The sequence below is a fragment of the Sylvia atricapilla genome, chromosome 29 (genome assembly GCF_009819655.1).
Source record: "Sylvia atricapilla isolate bSylAtr1 chromosome 29, bSylAtr1.pri, whole genome shotgun sequence".
In the NCBI taxonomy this organism is placed as follows: Eukaryota; Metazoa; Chordata; class Aves; order Passeriformes; family Sylviidae; genus Sylvia; species Sylvia atricapilla.
The window spans coordinates 1,925,583-1,940,296 of record NC_089168.1 but is presented as its reverse complement, the minus strand read 5'-3'; the positions used below and the strand labels follow the sequence as shown (position 1 = coordinate 1,940,296).

Genomic DNA, 14,714 nt, shown 5'->3' with positions numbered 1-14,714 from the left:
GTGGGACACTGTGTGACTAAAGAGGGACCTACAGGGACATTCTTGCTGTTTCTGGGACAGCACGGGAGGGTGCAAAGCCAGGAGGGAACGGGCAGTGCCCTGTTCTGAGCATTCAGCAAGTCCAGCAGGCACCAACCCAGCGACAGCGATGCACTGACACCACAGAATGAAGAGAACATCTATCTCCTCTCCATGTTTATTGTTATTTTAAAGGTACACTGCTAGTCAGAGACCCTTTGACTCTAGGACTTGAATGGGGGAGAACAGGGAGCCCTGCAGCATTCCAGGTAGGATCAGTGACTGCTGGATACACTGGCCTGAGCAAACACCACCAGCTTCAGAGGAGCAGAGGGACGTGTGGTACCCGGCTGGACAAGGGGCAGATTTCAAAGGCTGAGTGTGAGGCCCAAGACCTCTGTCCTGTCCTGGGATGTTGGACATCTCCATGTACCTGTTGTGGACCATATTCCTGCCCCTGTGCCAGTGGGCAGCTTGCAGCATCCCCACATGAGGGAAAGTGTGAGAACTCCTTCCTCAGCTGCTGGAAAGCCACACATGGAAGCACAGAGCGGTCTAAAGCACAGGCTGAAGCGAGCCAGAGGAAGGCCAAATGTGGCTGTGGAGCATTTACTTCACAGCAACGAGACTCAGGTGCCTTGTGGTGACCCACCTGCCTGCTGTGCAGGTGCAGGGGTCAGCAGCTGCTCACACAGACTCGGGGGCAGTTGGTCCCTGCACTGCCAAGCCCCAGAGGACAAATTGAGACAGAGACAGAAGTCAGCGGGCATGGAATTAGCACAGGCAAACCTGTGACAACAGGGGAGTTCCCAGGGCTGGGGCCAGATCTGATAGAGCAAAAGCTCTAAATAAACAAGCTCCAGAGTATCCCTGGGTCAGCAGGAGCAGCTGGGGGAAAGCAGCACATGGCTGAGTGGGAAGGAATGCCATTGTCTGTGCCTGGTGCTGCTTAGAAAGATCCTCAGTGCCTTTGGAAGTCCTGAGAGCTCCACTCACCAGGTGAAGCCTGGCAGGGATTATGCCCTCTCCACCAGACAGGGAATGCAAAAGCAGCAGCAGGTAGGGAAGAGGTGGTGTCACCCAGAGTGGCTCCGTGGGGCTAAGAGGGAGGACTTGGGACACTGTTTTCTCTCCCAGGCAGTGCCCAGCCCTTTTCCATCATGATGGCCTGGCAGAGTCCTTCCCCATGTGAGGAAGTGGAAGGAGGAAGATGCTCAGCCCTGCTCAGGGCAGACCTTAGACAGCAGCAGCAATTAAATGAGCCCTTCAAAGAGAGAAAGAGGTCAGCAGGTACCTCTGTGCCAGGCTCAGTGTCAGGGAACCTCTGCTCTTCCAGCAGTCTGCAAAGGCACCCAGGAGACCCGGGTTCCTTCCAAGGCTGTGGCAGCAGATCAGGTTGGTGAGGGCAGGAGCTCTCAGCACACCTCAGCAGGGCCTGTGGTCTGCAGGCAGAGCCCCTTACATGTGCTCAGGGTGGTTCTGGAGACATGTGATGAAGTCAGTGACAGGTTTTCCCTCGTAGCAGATCCGATACACAGCAGTGAAGAGGGGGAACCTGTGGGCAGATAAAGAAAGCCACCACAGATGGCAGAGTCAGAGCACCTCGACTTCTGCCATGGCACGCAGGAGCAGGTGCACACATGGCACTGTGCCCCATCCAACAGGCCACTCCTGCCCAGCTGGTGTGATGTGGGCAGTGCAGAGACACCGAGGGGGCTTTCCCCACCTGCTGCTCCTGAAAAGGTGCCAGCCCCACCCCAACAAAGCACAGGGATTCCAGCACTCACTTCTCCACTGCATTCTTGCTCTTGAGGATTCGATGCAGCTCAGCAGATGTCTGGGGACCCTGCAGCTTCTGCCCATTCAGCATCTCCTTCTCCAGCTGCTCAATGGACTGAAACAAGCCAGCAGTGAGGAGCTGGACCTGCAACCCCACTGCTGCACCATGTTCCTGCCCTGGAACGTGGCACAGACTGATCCCTCAGTGCTAACTGGGATCACCTCCCTGTCTGCTCACCAGGTTGATGCTGGCATCATAGAATCATGGGTCAGAAGGCACCCACAAGGATCATCCAAACGCCTGGCCCCACACAGACACCCCAACAATCCCACCCTGTGCCTCAGAGTATTGTCCGAACATCACTTGAACTCTGGCAGCCTTTGAGGAGCCTGTTCAGTGCCCAACCACCCTCTGAGTGAAGAACCTTTTCCTGATACCCAAGCTAAACCTCTCCTGACACAGTTTCATCCACACGTGTCAGTGTCAGCCTCTTCCAGCTCTGCTCACCTTCCCAGTCTTGGCAAAAGCCTCGGCGACCTTGCGGTTGCGGCCCCCGTAGCAGGTGGTGATGAGGTCGGCAACGCCACAGCTCTCCAGGAAGGTGGAGGAGGTGACAGAGCCCTTACAGAAGAGTTTGGCAAAGCCAATCATCTCCATCAGGCCCAGGCGGATCACGGCAGCCTTTGTGTTGTCACCGTAGCCGAGCCCATCACAGAAACCAGCTCCTACGGCCACCACGTTCTGGAAAACAATGGCAACGTGCTGTCTGTGCCAGTGCCCATCATCCCTCCTGCCCCGAGCTCCCTGCACAGCCCTAGGCTCGGCTCACCCACCTTGAGAGCCCCACAGATCTCTACAGTGTCAGCCTCCTGCACCACCGACACGCGGAAATTGGGTGTCTGCATCAGGTCCTTCAGCATCTGCCCGTGCTTCGTGTTCTTGCAGCCTGAGGAGACAAAGGCACGAGGAAGAAGGTGATGGGGAAGAGGGGAGACCATGAGGTAGGTCCGTGCTCTCCTGAAGGTCATCCAGTGTGGGAAACCTATTGCCCAACCGATGGGATGTTGCGTAACACGTGCAGGTCCACACAGAGCCAGGCACACGCTGCCTGACAGATAAGCAATGTTCAACTTTGGCATTCCCACAAGACGGGGACAATCCCTGCTGCTGTGTCAAGCAAGACAGAAATGACTTTCTGAATGCTCAGTAGGTTAAAGGCATCTTCAAAGCTTTCTGTCCTGCCTGGCCCTGCAGGGTCCTGTGTGCTCACAAGGGCTGTCTGTGGGCTCTGCTCCATCTCCCCCAGCCTCCTGCCCACTGTGTTTGCTGTCGTTTAATAAAACAGACACTTTAAATGCCACAACTTCTGAGCCAGCAAACGGTTCTGTTTGTTTTGGCTCTGTGCACAGTCCCCAGCAGTGTGGAGGATGTTGAAATGGTCACCCAGCTGAACTTCCAAACTTCCAGGGCTGGCAATAACATGAGATCCAGGTGGGCATCCCGTGAAGCCCAAGGAAATCAAGGATGGAACTTATTCCTAAGGGGCCTCTTGGTGCCCACCCCTTTAATTTGTGCCAGGCAGCTGCCTGATGCCGGGTCCAGGCTGGCAGGAACTTTTAGCTACATAACTCCATTGTTAATGAGGCAAGTGATCCCATCACAAACCCTGGGAATGGGCTCAGGCAGCTCCTATGGAGCCTCCTGTCTTCCCAGGGAACAGGGCCAGTTCACCCAAGGCAGGAGTATGAGCTGCACCATATTCCAGCCTTTGCCTCTTCCTGCTCATCACAAATGAAAGCTGCTAATGAGGAGGGATGTTGGCTCCTTACCGATGGTGGTCTCACAGAACTTCTCTTCTGCCACTTCCGTGGCAATATTGGCCCCCATGAGCACGTTCATTTCTATTCCCAGTTTCTCACGGATGATGTCTGAGATCAGCCTCAGCCCATCTGGTCCTTCATCCACACCCTGGGACAGAGATCACAGAATCAATCAGACTGGAAAAGATCTCTAAGGACATTGAGTCCAGCCTTTGACTGAACACCACCTTGCCAACCAGACCATGTCCCTCCTGGACACCTGTCCTGCACCCCAATCGTGCCATTCCCTCTGACTGATCCTGATGTGCAGAGCTGTGCCCTGCTCCCCTCAGCACCTGAGATCCCCCATATGCCCTCACCCTTCTCCACCAACACCCCCAAAATCCCACAAAGACTCCACCTCCACTTCCCTTCTTCCCCCCACTGCCTATTTCTGTTCCAAAATCCCCGGATTCCCTTGGCAGCCACTCCAAGCCAGGCTGCTTCCAGCTCTCCTGCCTTGGCCCAGCACCCTGGCAAGTGCTGCTCTTGTTCACACCTTGATGAGCGACATCCCAACAGCCTCCTTCTTCACATGGCCCTTGAGCTGGTCGCAGACTTTGCCAATGAACTGGTGGGGCACCACAAACAGGAGGATGTCGGCCCCTGCACAGGCTTTGAGCAGGTCTGGCTCTGCCACCTGAATAAAGCATGACATATTAGGGACTGGGAAGCTGGAAGGGAAGGAAGGGCCCAAAGTCACCATGCTGAGGTCCCTGCCAGAGCTGGCAGGGCAGAGGGGCCGGAGCAGAGCAGGGTGATGCCAGCTCAGAGGCAGCCACATGGCCTCCAGCCCAGCCTGTGGGATGCCAGAGCAGGGGCAAAGGTGGGCAGCAAGAGCAGCCAGGGCTGCAGCTCATCCAAGCACAGATGAAGGTCAGTGGGAGGGCGTAACAACCCTGCACAGCCTGGTGCATCCCCTGCCTTCACACCCCGCACTTCCAGCAGCCCCCCAGAGCCCAGGCGTCAGCTCTGCCCCTCGGAGAGACTGCCGGCAGCCAGCCCACACTCACCACGTTGGGGGGCAGCTTGTGGCCCGGCAGGTACTTGACATTCTCGTGCTCCGTGTTGATGATGTCCGTGAGGCGCCGGCCGCCCACCTCCTCCTCCAGCACCCACATGTTCACCTGGCTCTCGAAGCTGCTCAGCCGAGCCGCGTTGCTGCCGACGATTTTGGCGATGGCTGAGCCCCTGCGAGGGCAGAGCGAGGCCGTGGCTGTGAGCACTGGGGAGCCCAGGGCACCACAGGTCACGCCGCAGGAAAGGGGATGGCTGGCACCGGCTACCGGGGGTGCAGGGAGAGGACAGGGGAAGGACAGAGACCGCGCTGTGCTCGCCGAGGAGACCCGGCGCTCACCAGTTGCCAGAGCCCACGATGCAAACCTTCTTGCCACCCATGGTGCCGAGAGCGGGGCGCTGCTGGCTTGGAACCCGTCTGTGCTATTTCAAGGCTGCCCGGAGCAGGGGCGGCCCCGGCCCGCCCCCGGCCCCGCCTCGCCCCGGGGACACCGAGCACCAGCTCCCGGCAGGTGCAAAGCGCCGTCCCGGAGCAGCTCACATCCCGCAGAATCGAGAGTTATAGAATGGCAGAATGGTGGAATATCCTGAGCTGGACGGCACTCACCAGGATTAGCGAGTCCGAGCATTGGCTCTGCACAGGACACCCCCAAAATCCCACCTGTGCCTGACAGCGTTGTGCAAACGTCCCTTGAGCTCTGGCAGGGTCAGGGTTGTGACTGTCCCCTGGGGAGCCTGGTCAGTGTTTGAGCACCCTCTGGGGGAATATTCCCATCTCCTAATATCCATCCCAACCTCCCTGACACAGCTCCAGCCGTTCCCCCGGGTCCTGTCACTGTCCCAAAGAGCAGGGATCAGAGCTGCCCCTCATGAGGAAGCTGCAGACTCCCTGAGGCCTGTGACTCGTGACTGCTGAGCCTTTCTGCATAAAAGCATTTCATTTTCCCCCCATGAAGGAGCAGGAACCGGCTGGTGCAGCCCCAGGACTCGGCTCCTTGCCCCCACCACAGCCCGAGGCAGCAGCACTTTCCTTTTCACCCAGAGGATCTTTCCCTTGCCTCAGGAGCTCCCAGGTCTGCAGCAAAGCATTTATGTTCTATAAACAAGCAGGGTGAAAAGAATAAATCTCTTTTTGCATCATTTTAAACCTTTGCATGTAAACTGTAGTACAGAATTCCTTCAAATTCTGCCCTACTTCCCTGGGATGTTGTCCTGGTTTGGAATAAATTAGGATGTCCATCAGGCTGCCACAATCCAGCTAAGTGGACACGGGGCAGTTCAGGATTTATTAACACTGGCCACTGGATTTCCAGTTTTGCTCAAGTTACTTTGTTTACCACAAAAGCACCTCTGCAAAGGCTTAGCAAAGTCTGCAAGCTGGGAGATCCTTCCAAGAAGGGCTCACTATAAATGGCCAAAATATGAAGAACATTTTCTCTCCAGTCACTTAACCCTGCTGGCTTTGAAAAGCAGCAAGCAGAGATAATCCTGTCCCTTCCCTGGGAGTCACCAGGCTCATCCCCCATGGAAGCTGGGAGACTGCGAGCTGTCAGCATGGAAGGAGGAGGACAGCTTCCTTCACAGGAGTCTTTTATTAAAACTGGGTGACGTCTACAAGGATACAGTACAAAAAAAAAAAAAAAAAGAAAAAAAAAAAAAAAGAAAAAAAAAAATTTTGGTCCATGGAAAAAACCGTAATATTCAGTTAAGAAAAGCAGTTACTCTGCAACAGCTACGTTTGCCTATGTAGGACTCAGCATCCCTCCTGTGGGAGTACCCTGAGGAGTCAGGGGCTGCTTTTCCAGCACCAAGACCTTCACCCCAGTACCACAGAGGAGCATTTCAGAAGGGCAAAGGAGAGGGGAAGTCCAGAGTCTATTACTCACGGACATGTAGTAACACAGACACAAGGAGTAGTAGGGCCACCCAGGTGCTCCAACTCACAGCAGCCTCCCCAGCCTCACTGAACTGGGTGGGGGCTCATCAGTAACATGATCCTGCAGCTATTCCAAGAGTCAGACCCACTTTTGAGTCCATTTGCATTATAGTCCCGAGCAGAAACACTGGGATCAGGGTGAAGAGGAGCTATTTCATTCTCCTAAGCCTGACCACCAGTAACTCATTCCAGGAGGAGGCATTGGGGCTGCTACTCCTCACAGTGGAGAAAATCTATTTGTACATTCCTGAACCATGCTGGGCCCTATGGCAGCCCCACAGCCTAAAACTTGACTACAGACCACAGGAGCTTCAGCATGGAAACACCTGCTAACTCACATATGCTTGGAAAAATGTCCCTTTCCCAAGGGCTGTCCTGTTACACCCTTGGATCCACATGAAGGAACCTCTGGTCCTCACAGCAAATGACACAGGACAACTGTCCCGAAGGAATGAGCCTACAATACTGTCCCTGCAGAATTCCAGGCAGCTGCTGCATCCCCTCTCCTTGCTCCAGGGAAAACAAACAGCCACATGGTTTGCTGGAACCCACTTGGAGATGTCTGAAGTGCAGAGCGCTGCATCACTCCAACGCTTCCACATCCCTGCAGGAAGCTTTTATCTCCCTGTGATCCCAGCCTAGGACAGTCCGTCACGGAACACAAAGGGAATGGGGCAGGGAAGAAGGGAGAAGGGAAGAAGCAATTCTCTACACAGTTCAGTAACTTCCTCAAGGAGGAGAGTGACCTGTGAGGCAGCCCAGTGCAGCAGCACCCTCCGAAGAGGGGGTGAGGGCAGGGAGGTATGTCAGCTCGCGGCATCCTGCCCACGGCAGTGCCTGGCACAGGCTGTAAAACGTGGCAGGGAAGAGCCCAGCCACACCTTAAAGCAGAGCCAGGCTTCAGAGCCAGCTCTGAGTGCCCAACCAGATGCTGGCTGGGGAGGAATGGGCTGAAAGAAGACTGAGTCACTCTGGCTACCGGGGACACTACGGGCAGTGCGGAGTCACGGGGATGCTCGTGGAAGCCTTGGGGACTGACAAGGCAACAGTCAGGAAGAAAACCAGGTAGAAATGTGTGCTCATTGGAGCCTGTCTGCTCAGCCCCAGGTGTCCTGGACTTGCCCCAGCAGGGACAATGTCAGGATGAATAATGTGGGCCTTGCTGTCGGAGTGGGATTCGGTGAGCTGGAACAGTGAGCTCTGTCTCCACAAACAGCTGTGATGCTTCTGCCTGGGGAGGAGCAGAGCAGCCTATGTGTTCCGGATCCCCAGGGCCTGCTCCAATTCCTGCCGTCTCTGCTGCACCTGCAGGAGGAGCAGAGTTGCAGCATTAACATCCTCGGGTGGTGCAGCACCACAGCACCCAATTACCACAGGAGCCAGCTGGGAAAGGGTGAGCTCAAACTGGGACCAAGACACAGCCACCACCTTCCCCCAGCACTGTGTGCCCCAAGGAGTGACAGACACAGAGAGGGACCCCCGCCCAGGGACACTCACCTTGGAGTAGAAGTATCGGCACACGGCTTCCTGCGCCCACGGCTGGAAGTAGAACTCGGCTCTGCGCTCCTCCTCGGGATTCCCAACCACATCAGTCATTGTCTGGGGAGCACAAAGGCAAGTGCAAAAGCTCTGGCTGTGCTGAGCAAACCCACCTCCTTCCCTTTCCCTCACAGACATCTCAGTGCACTCAGGTCACCTTCTTAATGTTTGACTCAAATCCCAGGCTCGCTTTCTGAGGAGGAAATTGCCTCCTCCTCTCTGTGGGAGCTCATTCTAATGAGGGAAGCCTGTGAACTGGACCACCTTCCACATAAGACAAAGCTTTTACCTTCAAATCCCGGCACTGGGACTGGAGCCAGTCGTTGATGAAGCCCTGAGGATCTCGGGCAAAGCTCAGCATGAACTCCCGCTGTGTCTTCAGCTGGTTGATAGTCTCAATTGTTTCATGGATCTGAAGGAGACAAACACAGAATGGAACTGCTGAACAGGAGAGAAGTCAGAAACATCAAGAGAACCAACACATGAAGGCAAATTCTTAAACTCTCTGGCTGACTTAGCAGCATTTTCAGCTCCCAGTTTCTTGCTCTAAATATTACCAATTTACCCATAGACCGTTTGCTTTTAAAATTACATTTAAACACAGCTCATCCCACTGCAGCTTCCAAACAACAGAGCACTCCTGTCCTGTCCAGAGACACATCCCTGCCCAGCAACAGAGACAGCAGACCTGGAGAAGCTTTTCCCACCTTGTTATCCAGAGCAGCAATTTCCTGTTGACTGGCTGTGGAGAGCAGAAAGGAATTCATCTGAGTTTTCAGGGTATCGTCCACCTCCACGTCAATGTCATAGCAGGCTGTTTTCTTCTGGTCATTTGGGTCAACACTGGGGACATCCATAAGAAGCCAGAATCAGGGAGTAGCTCCAGAAAGAAGGCAAAATCTGGGACCAGTTCAAGGAAGCAGCAAATGCAGCTCCTCTGGGATTGCAGGCAGGGACAGGGAAAAGCCATGCCACTGTCAGCCTCAAGCCCAAAAGCAGCAAAAGCCCACTGATGGCTTTGCAGCAAAAGAAATGAGTGATTGCTCTGAAAAGGCTTCTATCCACAGCAAAGGACAGCAGGGATGTGGGAGTGCCTTTGGAAGAGGGATGTGGTAATGAGAGAGGCGGCTGCTCTTGTACAAAGGAACAGTGACAGGCAACACGGGAACTGCTGCTGAAAATCAGGACATATCTCACTCCCATTGTCTTCCCATGCCAGCCTCATCCATCCCTCCCACTCCTTCCTGGAAACAAGGAACTGACCCGGAGCAGCCTCACCTGATCACATGATTGATGATGATCGGTTCAGGGGGCATCAGCAAGGCGTGAAGCCTTTGTGGGATTTCAGAGAACTTCATCCGCTGCGACTCGAATATCTGTGACAGAGACAGGGCTGAGGGAGGAGCAGGGGCTTGGTGCAGCCACCCCTGGCTGCCCCACGCAGGAAAATGATCCAGGTGATGCTGTCCCAGCCCTGCCATTGCTCACCTGCTGCAGGTACTTGTCACAGATGACGAACTCCCGCTCGTGGGGGTCCTGCAGCTTGTGGGTCTTGATGTACTGCCACAGGGCCTGGATGATCACGGGCCGGGTCTGGGTGTGGATGCCCAGGAGCCGAGCCAGGCGTGGATCCAGTTTGAACTGGGGAGGCTGAAAAAAGAGCATGGAGAGGTGAGGCAGGCCCAGACACAGGTAATGGTGCATGCCCAGCACCACTGGAAGCATATGGAAAGGTTTGGGTTGGGAAGGACCTCAAAGAAATGTCATTCCACTCCCTGCCATAGGCAGGGACAGTTTTCACTCCCCCAGGTTACTTCAAGCCCCGTCCAGCCTGGCCTTGGGCACTTCCAGGGATGGGGCAGCCACAGCTTCTCTGGGCAACTGTGCCAGGGCCTCCCCATCCCAGCAGGGAGGAATTTTTCCCTATTATGCTACCTGGTAATCCAGCATCAGCAGGACAGTGCAGCGCACGTTCACATCCCCTGGCCTCTTCACCTGGAAGCCATCTGTCTCCTGAGTTGTAGCAGTCCTGTGCCACTGGAACGTGAGAGGGAATTTAGAATGATTCTTTCTGCTCCTGGGCACCCAAAAGCTTTGCCACTCAATCCTACCCCAACTAAAGAAAGTTCCAGTTATTCCTAATTAGAGTTTGAAATGAGTCAATACATTTATTCTGACTTTCAGCAAGTGAGAGGAAAAGCCAAAGTGAGAATCCAAGAGCTCCTGGCTCCCAGGAGCCTCAAGGATTCCCACCTCCCAAGTTATAAATGACACACAAACCCCGCCTGCTGAAACAACAACCCACTTTTAGAGGAAACACAGAGGAAAAAAGCAGCTCACCTCTACTAGGTGATTGTCAGGGCCATACAGGTCTTTATCAAGTTCAATGACCAGAGATTTAAAGAAGGACGAAAATTTCCTTTTCTGCTTGGTGGCATCATATTTGGACAGAGCAGACTGCAAGCAACACAGGGAGGAAGAGGGTTAGGGCAGCAAGTCTTAGCACTCAAGCACAGCCACCGTGCACGACAGCTCCTGTAAGTTCTGAACACCTGAATTCACCAACGTGTGCTCAAAAATCAAGTTTCCAAGTCAGAAAGGGAAAGACTGGAGTTAAAGATGAGCTTGCAGGAGTTAAACCCCTCAGCAGTTACGTACAATGCCAGTTCCCTGGTTCTCAGAGCTGGGGACACAAGTGCCACTGAGCTGCTCTCACCAGTGATTCTCACAACTCTAAGAACTTTGGACAACTCATGTCCTGCCATGGGGACACCCATCGGTCTCCAAGCTGGGCTCTCGGTCTCGTCACCATCAGACTCCTTGGAAAACAGAGATGAAGGAGGATATCAAGCCCCAGCTGTGCTCTCAAGACACTAGGAAACTGGTTTCATTGCCAATTCCAGATCCACAGTCTCCTCTGAGGTTGGGTACTTGCCACTTACATCCTCCAACAGCCGTCCTTCCACCCGAAGCTCCCAGGAGGCGACGGTTCCTTCGCCGTCCTCCGCGTCCGACTTGGCTGGGTTGAAGGTGTTGGAGATAAAAATACGCAGCTTTCGCTTTTGCTACGAGAAAAAGCATCAGCTCAGAGTTAATTCTGCTCTACAGAGCCAACTGTCCTGCACAGGTTTTGCTAAAGCTGAGCTCAATGTTTTCAGCTGACTCATATTCCCCCTCTCCTGGGGCAGACTCTGAGGACAGAGGTGTTGCTGGTCCCAGTCCTTGGCTGTGTCCAGAGCACTGGGACACCTGATATGCCACATTCACAAGACACAACCCTTCAGCTCCCTCCTGCTGCCTGAACTCAGGAGCCTCCAAACCCCAGATACAACCCACAGACTCCCCTACCTTGATGGGACGTTTCAGAGCCTCCTGGATATCCAAGCGCTTCCTCATGATGGTCTGGTCCAGCTTCCTCTCAAAGGCCAACAAGTCCATGTAGGCCTGGGATTCGGGCACGAGCTCACGGATCTGTGGCCAGGCAAGGAGGGAAATGCCCATCAGCTCCCCAGAGTGCCCCAGGCTATCTTCCCCACGAGCCCCTCCCTGTGTCCCACTCACCCTCTGCGGGAGGATTTTATCTGCCATCTTCTTCTTCTTGGCGCTGACAGGGGCAAAAGGCAAAATAGGTGTGAAAATGGGAACAGCTCTGAGCACAGGAACTCACAAACCTGCAGCACTGACTGGCCACTGACGCCTCAGTTAGCTGGGCCCTGCTCCAGTGTGGCTAACTGGTTATCTCAATGTTTCCCACCCCTCTGAGCACTTGGAAAGGGAATTACATCTATTGGAAAGGGGGTTCATCCCTTGGGAAGGCGATGCCCAGACCAAGGGATCCTCCAGCCTCAATCAGCTTTGGACTGGCTTTTCCAGGAACAGCATTGTAAATCCAGAATGAATTTAATTCTCACTGGAGCATCACATCAGGATGCAGGTACAAGACACAAACTCAGCCCTGCCCTGCCCAGTGTTGTCCACCAACGCCAGGGGAATGCACAAGGACCCCAAGGGACCTTTCAGTCCCCTGAACGCTGCAGAATGGCCAAGAACTCCAGAACCCTTGAGGTTGGAAAAGACCTTCCACACCCCTTCTAGATCTTGTCACCAGCCCAAAGCACTGAGTGCCACATCCAGTCATTCTCTGGAAACCTCCAAGGACGGGAACTCCATCACCTTCCTGCGCAGCCCCATCCAACACCCCGCAATGACCATGAAGAAATTCCTCCTGAACCCCAAGGCAGCCCAAGGAACGTCCCCTCTGCCCAAGGATGTTGCTGCTGCCCCGAAATGTCCCCACTGTGTGGGGATGCCCCGGGACGTCCCCAAATAGCCGGGGATGTCCCCGTTAGCCCCGGGATGCTCCCTTTCCCCGAGCCTTACTTGTGATTGCGGTTGGGCACCGCCTGAGGCTGCACCTGCTGAAGCTGCTGCGGCGCCGGCCGCTTACGAGCCTGGTCCAGCCCGGCCTGCGCCAGCGCGGGCCGCACCGCGGGGCTCCCGCCGTACCCGGGAGGACCCATGGCCGGGCCCTGCGGCGCCATACGGCCGCCCGGCAGCATCCCGGGGCGCTGCGGAGAGAACAGACCCGGTCAGCGCTCGCCGCGCCCGGCCCCGCGCCCCGCCCCGTGCCGCCCCGCCTCACCGGGTAGGCGGCTCCGGGCATCGGCGAGCGGTAGAGACCCTGTCCCGGCGCCGGGCCCATGCGCACCGCCCCGCCCGGTGCTCCCGGACCCAGTGCGGCCCCGGGCGCGGCCCCGGCGCCGCCGCCGCTCGCAGGCCCCGACTGGAACCCGGCCCGCGCCGCCATCTTGTCTCGCACAAAGGGAACGGAACCGGAAGCGGCCCCGCACGGCGCGCGGAGCGTCGGGGAGGAGCCACCCAGCCCGCCGCCGGCAGCGCCCCCTGCCGGAGGGGAGGACCGAGAGGCGGGGATTGGGGGTTTTGGGGTTGGGGGTACGGGAAGGAGGATCGGGATGGGAACGGGGACCTTGACAGGGTGCAGGGTCCTGGGGGTTCAGAGAAGGCAATGGGCACCGTGAGGATGTGAGACGGCGAGGGCGGAAAAGCAAATCCGAGAGGGGGAACCATGAGGGATGGGATTGTGGCTGTGAGATCGTCCCAGACACTGGGATAGGTTGGGGAGCGTCAGCTCCTGCTCCTGGGCCGTGATTCCAGCCCCTGTTCCCTGCTCCTGGAGCCTCCCTTGCTCCGCGATGTGCTGGGGGAAGATGGATGTGCCTTTCTTAGGGATGGAGGGCTCTGATGTACAGGTGTGGCAGTGACACCCCTCGCCAGAGCTGCCCTCCATAACATTCAGGAGGAATTTCTCCATGGAAATGGTGGTCAGGCATTGGAGCTGCCCTGGGAGCTGGTGGAGTCTCCATCCCTGGAGGTGTCCAGGGAACAACTGGACGTGGCACTCAGTGCTCTGGTGGATGGAGATCAGTCGCAGTTTGGATTTGGTGATCTTTTCCAGCCTCAGGAAATCTGGGATCTTAAGGATAAAGTTTATGGGGCAAACAAATGGCCATGAATGGGTCCAGTTTGTGCAGGTTCAGGCAGAGCACCAGGAAAAGGATTCCTGTCTCCTCTGGGGTTCCTGGAGAGCAGGAGGTTGGAGTTAAAGGCCACTTTCTGCAAGTATTAACATTAAGTTCCTTTTCCCTGAAGCAGTTTGCTGTGCTCAGAGAGAAAAGGGGCACCAATCCAGCCAGGATTAATCCATGGAAAAAGCCAAGTGCGCAGCCACACCACGAGTATTAATTAAACAATTAATGATGATCATCTGATGAGCGCTGCCTCCAGCCTGGGGGGTCCCAGCACAGGGAGGACGTGGAGCTGCTGGAGCAAATCCAGAGGAGGCACCAAAATGATCAGAGGAACGGAGCAGCTCTGCTCTAAGGAAAGGCTGGAAGAATTGGGATTGTTCAGCCTGGAGAAGAGAGGCTCTGAGGTGACCTAATTGTGTCCTTTCTTCTTTCTCCTGCCCCGAGGGTTTGGTGGAACACTTTGCAAATGTCTCCTCTGCACCTGCTGGTGGCTCCGTGGAAACTTTCCTGCCCAGCCAGCCTTGCTGTGGCCGCAGGACAGCAGCACCCAGGGCTGTGGGATTGTCCCTCAGCGCCTGTTGTCGCTGGCAGCCAGCGAGGGGGGACCGGGAATTCTGGCCCACGAGGGGACGTGGTGGAATCTCGGGATCGCCACAGACCCGGAGTGGGCTGGATGTCTCTGGATCCCAAACAGGCTGAGGATCCATGGATCCAGAACGGGCTGAAGGTCCCCAGATCCTGAACAGGATGAGGCTCCCAGACCTCAAATAAGCTGAGGCTCCCTGGATCCTGATCAGGGTGAGGCTGCCTGGATCCCAAACAGCGTCAAATCCTGAACAGATTGAAGATCCCCGGATCCCAAACAGTCTGAAGCCCTGGATCCCGACCAGGCTGACGTTCCCAGCCCTCTCCTGCTGTCCCACGATGCTCCAATGGACACGCTGGAGTTTTGCGGCTGGAAAATGCAGCTTTTGCGCATCCCATCCACGAGCCGCTCCCGGTGGTACCTGCTGCGT

General features: G+C 55.7%; 2 protein-coding genes across 2 annotated transcripts; both read right to left on the bottom strand.

Moving 5' to 3' along the window:
• Nucleotides 1-178: 178 nt before the first annotated feature.
• On the bottom strand, nt 179-5,175 carry GPD1 (glycerol-3-phosphate dehydrogenase 1). The gene is made up of 8 exons (XM_066337495.1): nt 5,015-5,175; nt 4,671-4,848; nt 4,157-4,297; nt 3,628-3,766; nt 2,632-2,744; nt 2,306-2,539; nt 1,806-1,912; nt 179-1,573 (listed from the first exon to the last, which is right to left on the bottom strand). The coding sequence occupies exons 1-8, from the start codon at nt 5,053-5,055 to the stop codon at nt 1,477-1,479; spliced, it is 1,050 nt and encodes a 349-aa protein (XP_066193592.1). The 5' UTR covers nt 5,056-5,175; the 3' UTR covers nt 179-1,476.
• A 1,072-nt stretch (nt 5,176-6,247) lies between these two features.
• SMARCD1 (SWI/SNF related, matrix associated, actin dependent regulator of chromatin, subfamily d, member 1) lies at nt 6,248-12,962 on the bottom strand. Its single transcript, XM_066337494.1, has 13 exons — nt 12,792-12,962; nt 12,530-12,717; nt 11,711-11,753; nt 11,498-11,620; nt 11,092-11,214; nt 10,490-10,606; nt 10,085-10,186; nt 9,638-9,799; nt 9,428-9,525; nt 8,857-8,992; nt 8,439-8,561; nt 8,108-8,209; nt 6,248-7,915 (listed from the first exon to the last, which is right to left on the bottom strand). The coding sequence occupies exons 1-13, from the start codon at nt 12,954-12,956 to the stop codon at nt 7,862-7,864; spliced, it is 1,536 nt and encodes a 511-aa protein (XP_066193591.1). The 5' UTR covers nt 12,957-12,962; the 3' UTR covers nt 6,248-7,861.
• Between the last annotated feature and the right edge of the window lie 1,752 nt (nt 12,963-14,714).

Coding starts and splice junctions, on each gene's coding strand:
- GPD1 (XM_066337495.1), bottom strand. CDS start 5,055: ATGGGTGGCAAGAAGGTTTGCATCGTGGGCTCTGGCAACTG. Junction 4,849..5,014: donor ATCGTGGGCTCTGGCAACTG/GTGAGCGCCGGG, acceptor CTGCCCTCGCAG/GGGCTCAGCCATCGCCAAAA. Junction 3,767..4,156: donor TTGGGATGTCGCTCATCAAG/GTGTGAACAAGA, acceptor TCTCTGTCCCAG/GGTGTGGATGAAGGACCAGA.
- SMARCD1 (XM_066337494.1), bottom strand. CDS start 12,956: ATGGCGGCGCGGGCCGGGTTCCAGTCGGGGCCTGCGAGCGGCGGCGGC. Junction 10,607..11,091: donor AAGGACGGCTGTTGGAGGAT/GTAAGTGGCAAG, acceptor TGTTGCTTGCAG/TCTGCTCTGTCCAAATATGA. Junction 7,916..8,107: donor GCCGATACTTCTACTCCAAG/GTGAGTGTCCCT, acceptor CTCCTCCTGCAG/GTGCAGCAGAGACGGCAGGA.